The 14,314-nt window shown below is 44.7% G+C and overlaps 1 protein-coding gene and 1 non-coding gene across 5 annotated transcripts in view; one reads left to right on the top strand and one right to left on the bottom strand.

The window, feature by feature from the left end:
- Window positions 1–22: 22 nt before the first annotated feature.
- Window positions 23–14,314, top strand: part of Catsper2 (cation channel sperm associated 2) — a 79,614-nt gene continuing 65,322 nt past the window's right edge. The window contains exons 1-4 of one of the 4 annotated variants that reach the window (XR_002822743.1): window positions 23–1,662; window positions 3,418–3,524; window positions 3,643–3,742; window positions 7,437–7,902. Coding sequence is in view for 1 of the 4 variants with exons in the window: in XM_023724072.1 (XP_023579840.1) it covers window positions 1,364–1,499 (136 nt within the window). In the remaining 3 variants the exon portion in view is untranslated. Of the gene's footprint in view, window positions 2,048–3,417; window positions 3,525–3,642; window positions 3,743–7,436; window positions 7,903–14,314 lie in introns of those variants that run through there. The other 3 variants (XR_002822745.1, XR_002822744.1, XM_023724072.1) reach the window with 3 other exon arrangements.
- On the bottom strand, window positions 10,615–10,715 carry LOC111818871. The gene has a single exon (XR_002822752.1). It is a non-coding gene; the product is annotated as a small nucleolar RNA U13 (small nucleolar RNA).

Here is a 14,314-nt window from a genome sequence, read left to right as displayed (position 1 = left end):
CCGGCTGGCTGGCTGGCTGCCCGCCCGCCGCGGCTGCCGGGGCTGGGAGTGAGCCGCTGGGCGCCTCCCGCAGCGCCCCGCGTTGACCGGGGACGGGGGGAACTCGGCACGGCCGGGGGGACTGAACGGGACGACGCGGGTGTTGCTTCGGCCTTCCTCTTGGCTTTTTGGGAGTGGTGTAGGGGCTCGAACCCAAGGCCTTCGCCCTGAGCTACGTCCTCGGCGCCTTTTTGTTTTAACACAGGATCTCGCGAGCTTCCCCAGGCACGGTGTGAACTTCTGATCCTCCTGCCTCAGCCTACCCCCAGAGTGCTGGTATGATAGGTGTGCACCCCCATATTCGGTTTACCTTTTCACTTTTCAAACATTCTAACGGTGTTTGAGAATTCCTCAGATGTACTGTCCCGCCAGATGTGTTTCTACTTTCTCATGCCTGGACTGTCAAGGGTTTTGTTACATTATCTTTTAAAAGTAGCAAGAGTTTATTTGGTGAGGAGCTGCAAAGGAAGGCCACGTGGGCTTAGTTTACCTGCGGTTTGCAAAGTAACTCAGCTGGCTGCTGCTGCTACATTGTAACGGGGGAGCCTGCTACCCTAAGGGTGGAGCCTAGGCGCTGGCAGTCTTTGAGACCACGCTGAGAGTGTATTTCCACGGAGCCCATGAGGATAAACGAATCTGTATTGCGCACTGCTTTCTGCGGACTCAGATAAGTAATCTTTCTGTCCCCAACTTGACCTGGGTGACTGATGCAGTAAAGATTTGCAGTCCTCCTGTAACTTACTAAAGGGTTGTGCCTAAGAGAATCCAAGTTAGTAATCCTGGGCGCTTTCTTTTGACTCAATATTTTCATTGCTTCCGCGGATGGGGAGAAAAAAAATCTTCCTGGGCTTGGTTGTCATACAAATGATGACTTTAAGTAGATGTCCAGCTACTGATCACTTCGGACTCCTTGCCTGTCCTCCAGTGTAAACCGTGGGCATCACTGGGAGCGTGAGGACTGCTAAATGTCCGGGAGGACGAGCCGGGGGGCCTGGAGAAACCGCAGCTGAGAGGCCTTTGGGTTCCAGAGTGACGAGGCACAACTGGGAGAGGACCACCGCTGCGGTGGGTGAGGCATAGCTGCTGTCCAGGGAGCCTGGAGATGCGCCTTTGGGTCCAGACCTCACCTACGAAGACTTGTGCAGAAATTAGCCTCTGAGAGCCGGGAGAAAACGGCAGAATCATTTTGAAGTAAGAACATGGCCAAAGTTGTATTTTTTGAACCTTCACTGTTATGTAAAATTCCAAGGCAAGGAAAGGAGTCTGGAGAAGAGAGGAATCAGTGCAGGCGCGGGCTCCCAGGATAAAGAGCACTGGGAGGGAGATGTCTGAGGTGGCCCCTGCATTGTCGGAGGACAAGATCTCCACTGAGGTCTTAAGGCAGAGACACCACCAGGGAAGGACAAAGGCTGCCGTTCTGACCATGCTGAATTTGAATTGCCTGGGAGCCGACCGCCCAGGTGAGTCCGGTCAGCCCCAGGTAATCATGCCTCCACCTGTTGATGGGGAGCACCCAGTCTGGGCTCCATGCTGTTCCTTGTTCTGGAAGAACCACAGCCAGATCGATGGGCTTCCTGTGCCTGCTTCCCATGAGGGCCAGAAAGAAAGCGCATAAAGGACTTGGTGAGAGATGCAAGGTGGCCTTTGGAGACGTACTCTGGGCTGGGACTGGAAAGAGGTTGGGGAAGCAGGGCAAAGGCCTGAGGATGAGAAGTTTGCTGCCTGAGGACAAGTTGGCCAGTGTGGCTGAGGTCTGGAGAGCAAAGGAGAGGATGGAGCTGACTGCAAGCCCAGCAGCTTTGGAGGCTGATGCAGGAGGATGGCAGGTTTGAGCCTGGCTGTAGCAATATAGCAAGACCCTGGTTAAAAATTAAAAAAATACTGCATAGGCAGACGAAGGGACCAGGGTTTGCCCCAGATGTGCGTTCTGGCCCTGCTCCCCCAGGATGCACTGAGATGGCAATGGAGACTGGGCATGGTGTCCCAGGCCTATAATCGCAACACTTGGGGGGCTGAAAACTGATGGATCACTATGAGTCCGATCTGTGTAGCGAGACCCTGTAGATCCTGTAGTAAATGCATTTTTAAAAATTAAAAAGGAGTGGGATGCAGCCCAGTGTAGAGGCCCAGGGTCCATGCTCAGTACCTCAAAGAGTGGAAAAGGAAGAGATGGGAGGAGAGGAGGCCTGCAGCTTTCGCAAATAAGGTGAAGCCACAGAGGGCTTTAAGAGGAGGAGTCACTCAGCTGAGGAGAGTGGCAGTACAGAGAAAAGTGGGTGTGAGGGCAGGAATTGGCAGTGATACCAGCTTTGGGTTCCAGATGTTTGAGCCTGCGTGCACCATAGGAAGATGAGCTGCGGGGGCCAGGGAGGTAGCTCAGTAGAAAAAGTGCTTGCGTGGCAAATGTGAGGGCCTGAGTTCAATCCCCAGTCCCGCAAAAAAAAAAAAAAAAAAAAGCTGCAATACAACTTTAGAGTGGCTACAGTTAAAAAGAAAAGCATGAAATTTTAGAATATCCCAACATTATTTATTTCACATATGATCAGTATAACAAGTTACTCAGCATTTTTCGATGTTTTACATTTCATTTCTCATTACAAAGTGTGTGACATCTGGTGTGTGTTTTCCACCACTTAAAGCTTATCTCAATACTTCACAAAATTTCTGGTTGAAAACTGGTTTCAAGGTACTTAAAAGTTTCGCAAGCTGGGTCTGTGGTATGTGCCTATAATCCCAGCTGTCCAGGAGGCTGAGGCCAGAGAATTGCAAATCCAGGCCTGTGTCAAATGTTTTTTAAAGGGCTACAAATGGACCTCAGGGATAGAGTTCCCATCCTGTGTGAGGTCCTGGGTTCAATCTCCAGTATCAGCAAAGAAAAAAAGTTTTTGTGGTAATAATCATGTGACAGTATTAAATTAAAAAACGATTCAGTTCCTAAATTAGCCACGTTTCAGGTGGAGCTAGTTGCTGCTCTATTGGGAATGAAATCTCTATAGAACAAAACAATAGAAAATCTGACTTCAGCGGTGTCTGGAACCAGGCCAGAAGCCTTGGATGCCACCCAAGCTCAGGGAGTACTACTCTTCTTTAGAAATGGGGTGACCAATAAGTGATCTTGGAGGGGCCCATGCTAAATTATGCTCAAACTGGGCATGGTGGCATACTCCTGCCCTCCCAGCACTCAGGAAGTTGAGGCAGGAAGATCATTTCAAGTTTGAGACCAGCCTGGGCTGCAAAGCGAGACCCTGTCTCAGAAAATAAGAATAATTAAAAAATAAATTATGCTCAAGGCTCAAAAGGCCACTAGGTGGCCATCTGGTGACTCAACTGGGATCAAGTCATGATGTTCGCCCTGCCCTACCCCCACCCCCCTTGCAGGCTCCAAATTGGTGGCGATGCTCCAGGCTGTGCCCAGGAACCGTGGTCCACAGGCCACTGCTGGTCTGTGGACACTTCGCCACCTGACCATGACTCATTCACAGAAGGTGAGGGAGAATGTAGAAACTTCCCGCAATCTAACAAACTGCTTTTTCTTCTTGGATCCAGTACAAATTCTTGGATCCATCTTGCATGTTTCTTTCTCTTTCTCATTTCTTTCTCTAGGAATATCAAAGTACCACCTTTCATGGCTGCTTCAGAGGTGTTAGGAGGAAGGGAATTAGAAGGATGAAATTCCAGACTTTCCTGAAGTTTTTACTCCATAGTGAGAAAGTCGCCGCTCTTTTCTAGAGCTGGTGTCTCGGGTTCAACGATAGCTGCCGTTTGCTTACTGCCTCTGTGTGCAGCCCCTGGGCACAGCCTGTCACATACAGTGTCTCATTTAATCTTCGCAGTTGTATAAAATGAGTATCATTGTCTCCATTTTGCCCACGAGAAAATTGATTAAGTTGCCTCAGGTCACCAAGCCCATTGATTTCGGAGGCAGTCTTGTAGTATAGGTCTCATTCCAAAACAGCATTCCTAGCCACATTTTTTAATGTCATTACATGTTCAGTAGCTTGCAGATTTCCCAGCACAAAGAACAGAGGCTGCCTGAAGTAAACTATGTTTTGCCCCAGGGTCATTGGTAAATTTGGAGCCAGAATAAGAGGAGTAAGAGGTATTCAAACAGCATCAAGCTAGGGGCCTGGGAGATAGCTCAGTAGAATAAGTGCTTGCCTGGCAAGCACAACAGCCTGAGTTCAATCCCTGGTTCTGCAACAAGGGAAAAACAAAAACCCAGCATCAAACAAGCCCATTCTGGTTATAAGTCTCCTATCTAAATGTTTTATATAAACTCCACAGATTTCTAAAAATAACCCAATAGAAGAATGGGTAAGAGGCTTTCATATGTGCGTCACGAAAGGTGTTTGCATCACAGCATGAGGGGCTCAGCTTTTTAGTAGGAGAATGCATATTAAATGCCAGTTAAGGGCTGGGTAAGTAGCTCAACTAAGTAAAGCTCCTGCAAGCAGTCGCAGGGGCTGGGGGTTCAATCCTGGGCCTGCCGTGCTGGCCCCACCCCCAGAGCATGCTGAGGTGGCTATGGAGACTGGGCGTGGTGGCGCAAGCCTGTAATCCCAGCACTTGGGAAGCTGTAAACAGGAGAATCACTATGAGTCCAATCTAGTAGTGAGACCCTGAACAACCTGTAGACACTTCCCTAAAAAGAAAAAAAAAAATCCCAGTTAGACACTCTCACTCCCCCTACTGTAGTTAAAGTGGAAAAACCAGAAAATACCAAATGTTGGCTAAGAGTTCAGGAACTGCAAATGAAATACATACTTTTTTAATTTTTTTCCCATAATTTTATTGAGAAATAGCAATGAGACAGTTTCAAATCAAATTGGTAGGACAGTTCCAATAATTAACACATTGCATACTGCCTCCTTAGTGGTTGTTGTGCAAGATGCAGACATGATATCCTATTTACAAACACTATTAGAACAAATCTCTCTATTCCTTGAATTAAGAGAATGTAGCTATACATTTATCCTAACCATTTTGAATACACAGATACAAAATGGTCATTCATCTGTATCCACCTTTTTTTGTTTAGTTCCATCATTTAAATATTATAGGTGTGTGAACTCAGCAAAATATTCCAAAATAGTCCAGTAGTCAATAATAGTACTGGGTCTTCCACTTGACTGGCAATGTCAGAAGTTGTTGACCTGAGTCCCCTACAGCTCAACATAACACAGATGGGATATATACTGTTAGGACCACTCTGGAAAACTTGAAGTTCAAAAATGGGGCAAGCCCAAACTAGGAATGTAGGCTGAGGTAGTAAAATTGTAAAAAAAAAAAATAAATAATAAGTAACTTTGAGGATCCTGCTTAGGAGGGCAGAAAGATGTGCCTCTCTCGGGTGCTTGGCTGTGTTGTGTTTTCTGATCTGAAGGGGACTTCGTGCATTTATTGAGGCATAGATTGAGGGCAAGGGGGTTGGGTTTTGGATTACATATCATGATTTCAAATGTTTGCTGTAATTTTTCTAATGAGTATGAAAAAATACCTCTCAGGCAGTGCTGGATAGACATTACCAACTATATATTCCCTAACTGAGCCAGTTGCCCTGTGAAGGGATTACAGATGCAGGCAACAAGGTCATTTGCATTTTGCAGGTACCAGTGGTGAAGAAAGAGGAGGAGAAACAGGTGCAAAAGATGCTGCAGAACCCGAGGAGTAGAAGACAGTGTCCCCTGGCTTTAGGCTCTGGCCATGCTCAGCAGTGGCCTGGGCACAGACAAAACAAGCATTCTTTTGTTTCCAGCCCTTGGCAAGCTATTGAAATGATGTCTAATGCAGCAGAAGAGGGAATGGATTTAAAGATGGGTGAGAGACTGAGGCTGGCTCAGAAGCGTTCTTTGCAAGGTATGGTGTCACGAGTCTAATCATAGCCACATCAGAGGCTAAGGCAGGAGGACTGCAAGTGTAAGGCTAACCTGGGCAACTCAGAGAGACCCTGACTCAAAAGTTTTTAAACAAAGAAGACTGGTGACATGCCTAGTGGCCCTACCTGAATTCCATCCCTGGAACTACACAAAGCAAAAAAGGGGCTTTTAAAAGTAATTATGACTCTCTTCCATCCATCTTGTTTGACTATTTTTCTTGTTTGCTTTTCTAGTTTTTTTAACTTCCTGTACATTTAAGAATAAATATTGGTATTTCCCCTACTTACTACACAAAAAGGGCTCTTACCTATTCCTCTATACTTTACACTTAAGATACGTGAACTTGTCTGTGTTAGCACCTAATGGGTGATGTTTCATACCCCTGCACACTTGAGAATGAGCCATTACCCAGCTGAGGGACACTGAGTTTCTAATCTTGTAATCTAGTGCTTGAATGTACATCTTTTTTTGGATTATGTAAACATGTCTCATTTCAGTTCCTGCGGTTGCAAGTGCTCATCAAAAGGGCATATGTTATTTTTAATTTGCTTTCTATGTACTTAATATTTCTCCACAACACTGCTGATGGACTGTCACCAGATTTTCAGCTTCCCCCCCCCCCCCCCCCCAGTACTAGGGATTGAAGCCACTGAGCCTTGAGCTTAGGTCCCTAGCTCTGTGTTATTTCTTGATAAGGTATAGCTGAATTGCCTAGGCTGACCTCAATCTCAGATCTTCCTGCCTCAGGCTCACAGATAGCTAGGATTACAGGAGCACGGTGCATACCTTTTAAGATCACGTCATCCCAAATTCTGCTTAATGCTTTGAGGGCCAATAACAATCATTTCTTTAAACTGAGAAAAAAAAATGGCTCTCAGTTAGAAGGATTTGTTCAGGATTCAGGAATTCTTTGTGACTGCTGCTGCTACCCACCCACAACTAGGTTTTTTTTTTTCACAGCTAGTTTTTAAAAATGAAAAAACAGGAGGGGGGGAATTATGCAATTTAAGTGGCCGGCATACCTGGAAGGGGGCCAGGAATGACTGCAGACAACTCCACCTACACATTCTTTTTTTCTTGGCAAATTTTTAAGCTTAGAATCTGAACAGATCCTTCAGTCTTTGAATTGCCAAGTGTCAACCTGGGGAGGGCAAGATACAGTGAATTTTATAAATATTTCCCTAATGTAATAGGAGCTAAAATTTGGGTTTTGATTAATCTTGTTTGGGCACTGAGAAGGCATGGAGAAGGAAAGGCCATGGGGCTGCAGCTTGGACCTGCCCTGGGGACTAACTGGGCAGAATGAAGAATTTCAGGAAATAATTGTGGAAGTTACATGAAGCAAAAGTAACTTAGGGAGGTTGCTGTGGTGGTGGCAGCCCAGCCAGCGACAGAGGGAACAGAGGATGGCAGGCTTTCTGAAAGGACTGCATGTCTACAACTAGAGCAGTTTTAGTCAATTCCATGCTAACTGTGTGCAAGGCTTCGAACTGACACCCCTCTGTCTACCTGCCCACCCAGGAGTACCCATCAGAACAGAACATTGTGACAGAAAAGACAAATATCCTTCTACACCACCTATATCAGCAATGGGACAAAAAGAATGCTGAAGAGAAGAGGGACCAAGAACAGGTGGAGCAGGAGGGTGAGAGCTCAGCGCCACCATGAGAGGTGGCGTGGATGGACAACCTCACCATGCAAGGGGACACCTAGGCTGCCACCCACCTTCCCCGCTACACCCTCCCACCCATCCACACCATTTCCAACCTCATAGGAGCTATGTATTTATGTTCCTTGCATTTTTGTCTATGCTGTAGTGATTGTCACCCCTCAGTTAAAGAGGACTCAGACCCAGTAGTGAGATGTCTTACATGCTTCCTCAGTAACCTGACCTGTAGCCCCCACCAGGTCCCCAGCCTGGGACCCAGGTTTCTGGTGTTTCCAGCTGGGTCCTGCTGCTGGAGAGAGGGGTGGGGCCAGCCATGGTGCCACAGCCCCAGCTTGGGTTAGTGGTTTTATCCTGGACTTGTGTGTGCTCCATGTCCACCCCAATAATGGATCTTTCCTACTCAAAAAAAAAGACACAAGTGAGGTGTGGCATGCTGGCTGTCACGTGCAATGCCTGACGCATTGCGTAAATCATGGGTTTGTCGAGCATCTTAACTCTGAAGCCCGGCTGCCTGCGTTTGGTCAGGCTGTGTATCTGTTTGCTGTGAGTCCTCGTGGCAAGTCACGGAATCCCCCTGTGGGTCTGATAACTTCTGCCCTCCTTGCAGCTCTGAGAGGATTAAATGAGTAGGCTCCCAAGCAGTGCCTAGAAAAGTCACAGGAGGTAAGGACCCAAGTATTTGGCTTGGTGGAGGTGGGGAGGGTGCTGGGGATCCACTCCAGGCCTTGATTGCTACGCCTGAACTGGCCTAATCTCCTCCCCAGCCTCACGTGAGTAGCAGCACTGTCAGGACAGCTGTGTCGGCAGCAGTGATCTATGCATACAGCTGTGTGCAGCTGCCCACTTCGTAACGCTCGGAGGTGGAGTCTGGAAAGAACACTTCTGCAATCTTGGTCTCTGCCTAACACCCCCTACCAAATACTGGGTGGTCTGTCTCTTAGTTACAGTTAGTTTAAGTGACTTTGATTTTGAGAATGCTGTGATGTCTGTTGACTTAACAGCTAAGGTGTGGAGCAGTGGATGATCTGGGGCTTCAGATCCAAAGAAACGGCCGTGTGGATGTCCAGGATGGTCGGTGGCTTCTGTGTGTCCTTCGGCTGTTTACTCGTTTTTTGGTTTTTGGTTTTCTTTCAAAAAAGGTCTGACTCACCTTTTCCATTTCTCGTACTTTTCCCTTTTTAAGTTTTTGTTTTTATTAAGCCCCCTTCTGGCACTGGGAACAAGAATAAAGCTGGGTGCCCAGATGTGCTGGCTGGAAGTAGTGTCACTCCCTGCCCAAGCTTGGCTCCGCGTTAGCAGCCCTGCTGAGATCCGTGTTGTGTGCCGTGTGCACTGGGGCTAGTGTTGTCATCGAACACAGAGACGTGGCTCTCTCAGGCCCCTGTTTCTGCTTTAGAATATTTCTATTAATGAGTTACTTCAGTTTTATGAATTTTATTATATTAAACAATGAGTTACAGGGAAATATCAACAATAAATTGATTGTATTGATCAATATTTTAATATTTATTGAGTTTATAAAACCATCATGTTGTTTTTTGTTTTTTGGTGTTTTTTTTTTTTTTTGTGGAACCGGGGTTTGAACTCAGGCCCTTGCGCTTGCCAGGCAAGCACTTATTCTACTGAGCTAACTCCCCGGCTCCTAGTTTTTCAACATCGACTAATTTTGATGTACTAAGTCTAAAAAAAATGCCAGTTTTTCTATGAACTACAATGAAAATACCAATAGCACTTTCCAAAAAACAAACTTCAGTGATCACACCTGCAGCAGTGTGCACGCATGACACCAGCGCCTCCTGTAGGCACCTGCTGCCTACACAGCTGGCACGTGTGTTTTGCTTTCCTGTCCTGCCCCTTAGGGCATCGCAGTGTTTTTGCTCTCTTGTCAGAGGTTCTTATTATACGGAGTGTAACAAGAACATAAAATATCAATAAAGTATTAAAGTCTTAGTAGGTGTTGAATGTTTAGAATAAACCTGAGCATTTTCACATCAGCTGTGTACCTGCTTATAGAACCCAAAAGATAACATCATAAATTCCTATATGAACTACAATGAAGATGCCAATAGAATTCTACCACAAAAATAAGCTTTGCTTCAGCTGTCACGCCCAAGGCAGTCTTCACGCGTGACGACTGCAGGCTCCATGCACATGTCTTGCTTATACGGCCAGCACATGTGCATAGCTTTCCTGTGTGGCAATCTTGTCACCTTGCCCTGTTTCGTCAGGAACTTCCTACTGTATTATACAGCAAATGCTTAGGGAAATAAGATATCGATACAGCATGGAATATGGAATGAGTACTTAGAATAGGCATCTGCATTTTCACATCAGCTGTGTACTAAAACCTAAGAGAACATCAGAAATAAATCTCTGTGAGCTACAATGTGAACAAAAGTCTAGCACAGAAACAACTTGCTTCAACTGACCCAAGGCAGTCTTCACATGTGACAATTGTGTTTTCATGTCCTTTTTTTTTTTTTTTTTTTTGGAGACAGTCTCACTATGCAGTTCAGCCTGGCCTTGTGCTCACTTTTGTAGCCCCCAGGTTGGTCTTGAACTCACAGCGATCCTCCTGTCTCAACCTCCCGAGTGCTGGGGTTACAGGCACGCACCATGACACCTGGTTCCATCCCTGTCCTTTCTTGAAGAGCACAGTTGCCATCTTTCCTGTTTTCCTCTCGTTGTCACAGGTCCTCATGATGCTGCACCTGCCTATTCACCTGCCAGCTCACCAGTGTGCTCCATAATTTTTTTATGTTCCCTGGGTAGAAATGGGTGTTTTTGTTCCCTTTGGCTGTCAATGATCTCTTATGAGCTCCAATCCTAATTCTCTTAAGAAAATTGCTCCATGATATTTTGCACTTGTTGTTTTCTTTCTAAGCTATCAAACTATACTACACATTTAGGATTGAGTAAAACACAGCTATTGGCCAATGCTTTGTGTTTCAAGTGACATCATAGTTACTGCATAAATCATTAACATCAACTCCAAACTTTTCCATCTCAGGTTCCATTATTTTTTTTCCACATCAGATGGATAATGTGCCCACGTCATAACAAGGTTTGAGGGAGAACATCTCATCCATGTGGCATGAACACCCAATCATCAGGCTCATGAACTGAAGGATCTCAGCTTCCATTTTATTAAGGTTTCCTTACCAGTATGTCCTTCATGGTGAAATGTTAGCCTCAGTAGTGCCAGTTGGTTTTCCCATAGATGAGGCCAACTTTATATCTTTCTGAAGTCCAAGGACTGTACTATACCATTCTCTGTTTTGAAATTGCAACATTTCATTTCTGCTTTGTTCCTGTGCACAGTACCTGCACTGGTTAACTTGCGCTTTTGTTAGCAAATGTAGCATCAGCTGGAACTTTGTAAACCAGTTGTTGAATCACAGTCTGATTAGTTTGGGCAATGGGAGCAACAAGTCTTCACAACTTCTGTACAAATAACCTGAGTTCCAGGATACATGTCTAAATTGAAAGCATAATAAGTCTGCATCTACAAGGGCATAAATTTTTATGCCATATTTTGACCCATCACTTCCATAAGTCTTTTTGTTTGTTTCTAAAGTGACTTCCATTTATTTTGATACACCTTTTCCCATGATGATTTACAAGATCTTCAAGCCAATATAAATATTTTATAAATATTTGAATGTTTGGGTATACACCTGCACAATACCTCAGCAATATCTTTCAAGAAAAACATTGAAGAGTATTGACTAGACACAATTACTAGGTACAGTGAAAATCTTCTGCAAACATTTCTGAGGTAAGAAGGCACCACATACCTGTTCAACTAGGAAAACCACCTTTACAACACAGGATGATTTCATTTTTACATAGGACCTAAAAGACTTAAGCTGCCAATTAGGTGCTGAATGACAGAGCAACACCCCCAGTTTATGCCATGAATTCATAGGGAATGGGTTCTAACAACTCAGGTTCCTTCCCATTGGTCCTCACAAAGTGTGCTTCTCTGGGAGGGGCAGGCTGGCGCTTCAGTTGAACCCAGCCTTTGTGTATTTTGCAGCATGTTGTAGCATCTCATCTGCTACAGTTTCCAACACTGAATGGCAGTGCTTGCTCTGTCCAATATGTTTCACACCAGCCAAAACCGTAACTATATTTTCAGCTGTAACACTGGATTATTCCATTTGCTTGCATGACCACTGCACAACATTTTGAGTAGTCATATATGTACTCACATTGCTATTTTCTTGTTATCTGAATCAAGGAGGTTTGCATGCCCTGTGTCTGCACTGGTTGATTCTTGCTCCATTTCACTGTCACAGGAACTTTGGTTCATACAGCCAAGGTCAAAGCCATCATTGCTATGAGCTCCCCACACCCTTCTGTTATGAAAGCCTGTATTTTACCATAATGGGTCATCTTCTTCATGCACATGAGTAATCTGATGATTCACTTTGATCTCCAAAACTTGCAAATCAGATTTTTCATGTGTCATTGTACTGATTAGGCTACTTCTACCAGGAAAATTCAAAAGACAATCTTTGTGTGTGTGTGTGTGTGTGTGTGTGTGTGTGTGTGTGTATTTCAGGGAGGGATCCACAGGGTGTTCAGGGTCTCACTACTACATCAGACTCATAGTGATCTGTCTGTTTACAGCCTCCCAAGAGCTGGGATTACAGGCAAGTGCCACCATGCCTAGTCTCATTTGCCATCTCAGCAGGCCTCAGGAGAAAAGAAAATCTTTTAACAAATCCTAGAGTGCTGTGGGTCTGTTGGACCCTCTATGATGCTTAGGTAAATATATGTAAAACCAGTTAGAACATAAAGGTGGATCCAAACCCCATTTTGACACTTTTGCACATGTGCATACCCCTTGCTGTTCATCACACCAATCGGGTAAATACAGGTTGCTTCCTGTATCCCTCAGGGAAAGGTATTAAGACTTTCCTGGCCACTACAATGATAAAGTACAAATTTACAGCAGAAGAGCAAGGGATGGTCTGCTGGATTGGCTGGATCCAGGCTTATGCCCCTCGGGTGCTCTCACTTTTTCATAGCCACTTGAATGGCTGCTTCTGCTCACTTCTTAGTGAACAACTTACTGTGCTGTAGACAGAGTATCTGCATCCTTGAAATTCATACGTTGCCAAATGGTGGGGAAGGGGAGGGGATGCAAGCTGTGTTATCGCGTGACTGGCTCCACACAATGAAAGCAATCATCATTCTGTGCTGCAAATGTGGACTAATAAAAGTTTTAAAACTTAATGTGTCTTTTGTCTCTTGGGTTAAATTTATTCCCAAGGTTTCATTGTCTTGTTTTTGCTTTGGTATCTATAGTAAATGGAATCCTTCTATCCTGCAGCATTTGTCCAGCTGAATTTGTCTATTGGTTTTAATAGTTTTGTTGTTTTGTTTTCTGCTAGAGTCTTTGGGGTTTTCTATAAGATCATGTCATTTGCAAACAGTAACAGCTTGGATTTTTTTTTTTTTTTTTTTTTTTTTTTTTTTTTTTTTTTTTTTGGTCTTTTTGAGACAGGATCTAGCTATGCAGCTCAGGCTGACCTTGAGCTCACGTTGAGGCCCAGGCTGGTCTCCAACTCACAATGATCCTGCCTCAGCTGCCCAGCTGCCCAAGTACTAGGATTGTAGACATGCACCACCATGCATAGCTCAGCTTGACTTCTATTCCAGAAAAATCAGAAGAAAGTGTGCCTCTGTTGCTTCTTTGTCTCTTGCTCTGTCTAGGACTTTCATTCTGTGCAGTGTTAATAGAAGTGGTAAAGGGAGGCATCCTTATCCGGTTCCAGCTTTCCCCTGGAAGTATCACATCAGCTGCTGGCATTGTCTATGTGGCCTTTCTCCCACGGAGACATCCTCCTCCAGCACCTCATTTGTCCAGCATTCTTACTGTGAGGAGATCTTGAGTTTTAGCAGATGCCTCTTTCACAGCTTTTGAAGCGATCACATGGTTTTTCTCCACTGTGTTGACATGATGTAGCATGTTTATTGATTTACATATATTGAACCATCCTTGCTTTCCCGGGAAGATTCCCACTGGTTCAAGGTGAGTTTTAAAAGTAAATTTGGATGATGTTCTCAACTATTTTTAGTTGAGTTTTTGTTTTCAGACTAGATAAATGAATGCTTTATGAACCATGCTTACAATATCGCACCATTCTGAGTTTGTATTCAGAGTGATTCTTGCTGGGAGTGGTGGCACATGTGTGTGGCCCTTGTGCTCAGGAGGCTGAGCACAGAGCATCACTGGGGCCAGTTTCACCTGCATACTATGACCTTGTCTTGAAACAAAGAAATGTGATGACTCTTAGCAATGAATTTTATACCTCACAATGTTTTCTTGTTAAGGTTTGTTTTAGTTTAAAGAACTTCCTTCAGCATTTTTCTTTTTCTTTTTCTTTTTTTGTACATTTATGTCAGTTATTTTTCTTTTTTAAAGTGTAAATCATTAATATCTTATGAAAAGATTAAACCTGTGTATTAATAGCAGACACGCCTTTCGGCCGGAACCGCCATCTTCCAGTAATTTGCCAAAATGACTAACACAAAGGGCAAGGGGAGGGGAACCCGGTATATGTTTTCCGGGCCTTTTAGAAAACATGGGGTTGTTCCTTTGGCTACATACATGCAAATCTACAAAAAGGGTGATATTGTAGACATCAACGGAATGGGAACTGTGCAAAAAGGAATGCCTCACAAATGTTACCATGGCAAAACGGGAAGAGTCTACAAC

This window comes from Octodon degus, unplaced genomic scaffold (genome assembly GCF_000260255.1).
Source record: "Octodon degus isolate 3935 unplaced genomic scaffold, OctDeg1.0 scaffold00105, whole genome shotgun sequence".
Taxonomy (NCBI): Eukaryota; Metazoa; Chordata; class Mammalia; order Rodentia; family Octodontidae; genus Octodon; species Octodon degus.
This window is presented reverse-complemented; position numbering and strand designations above follow the sequence as displayed.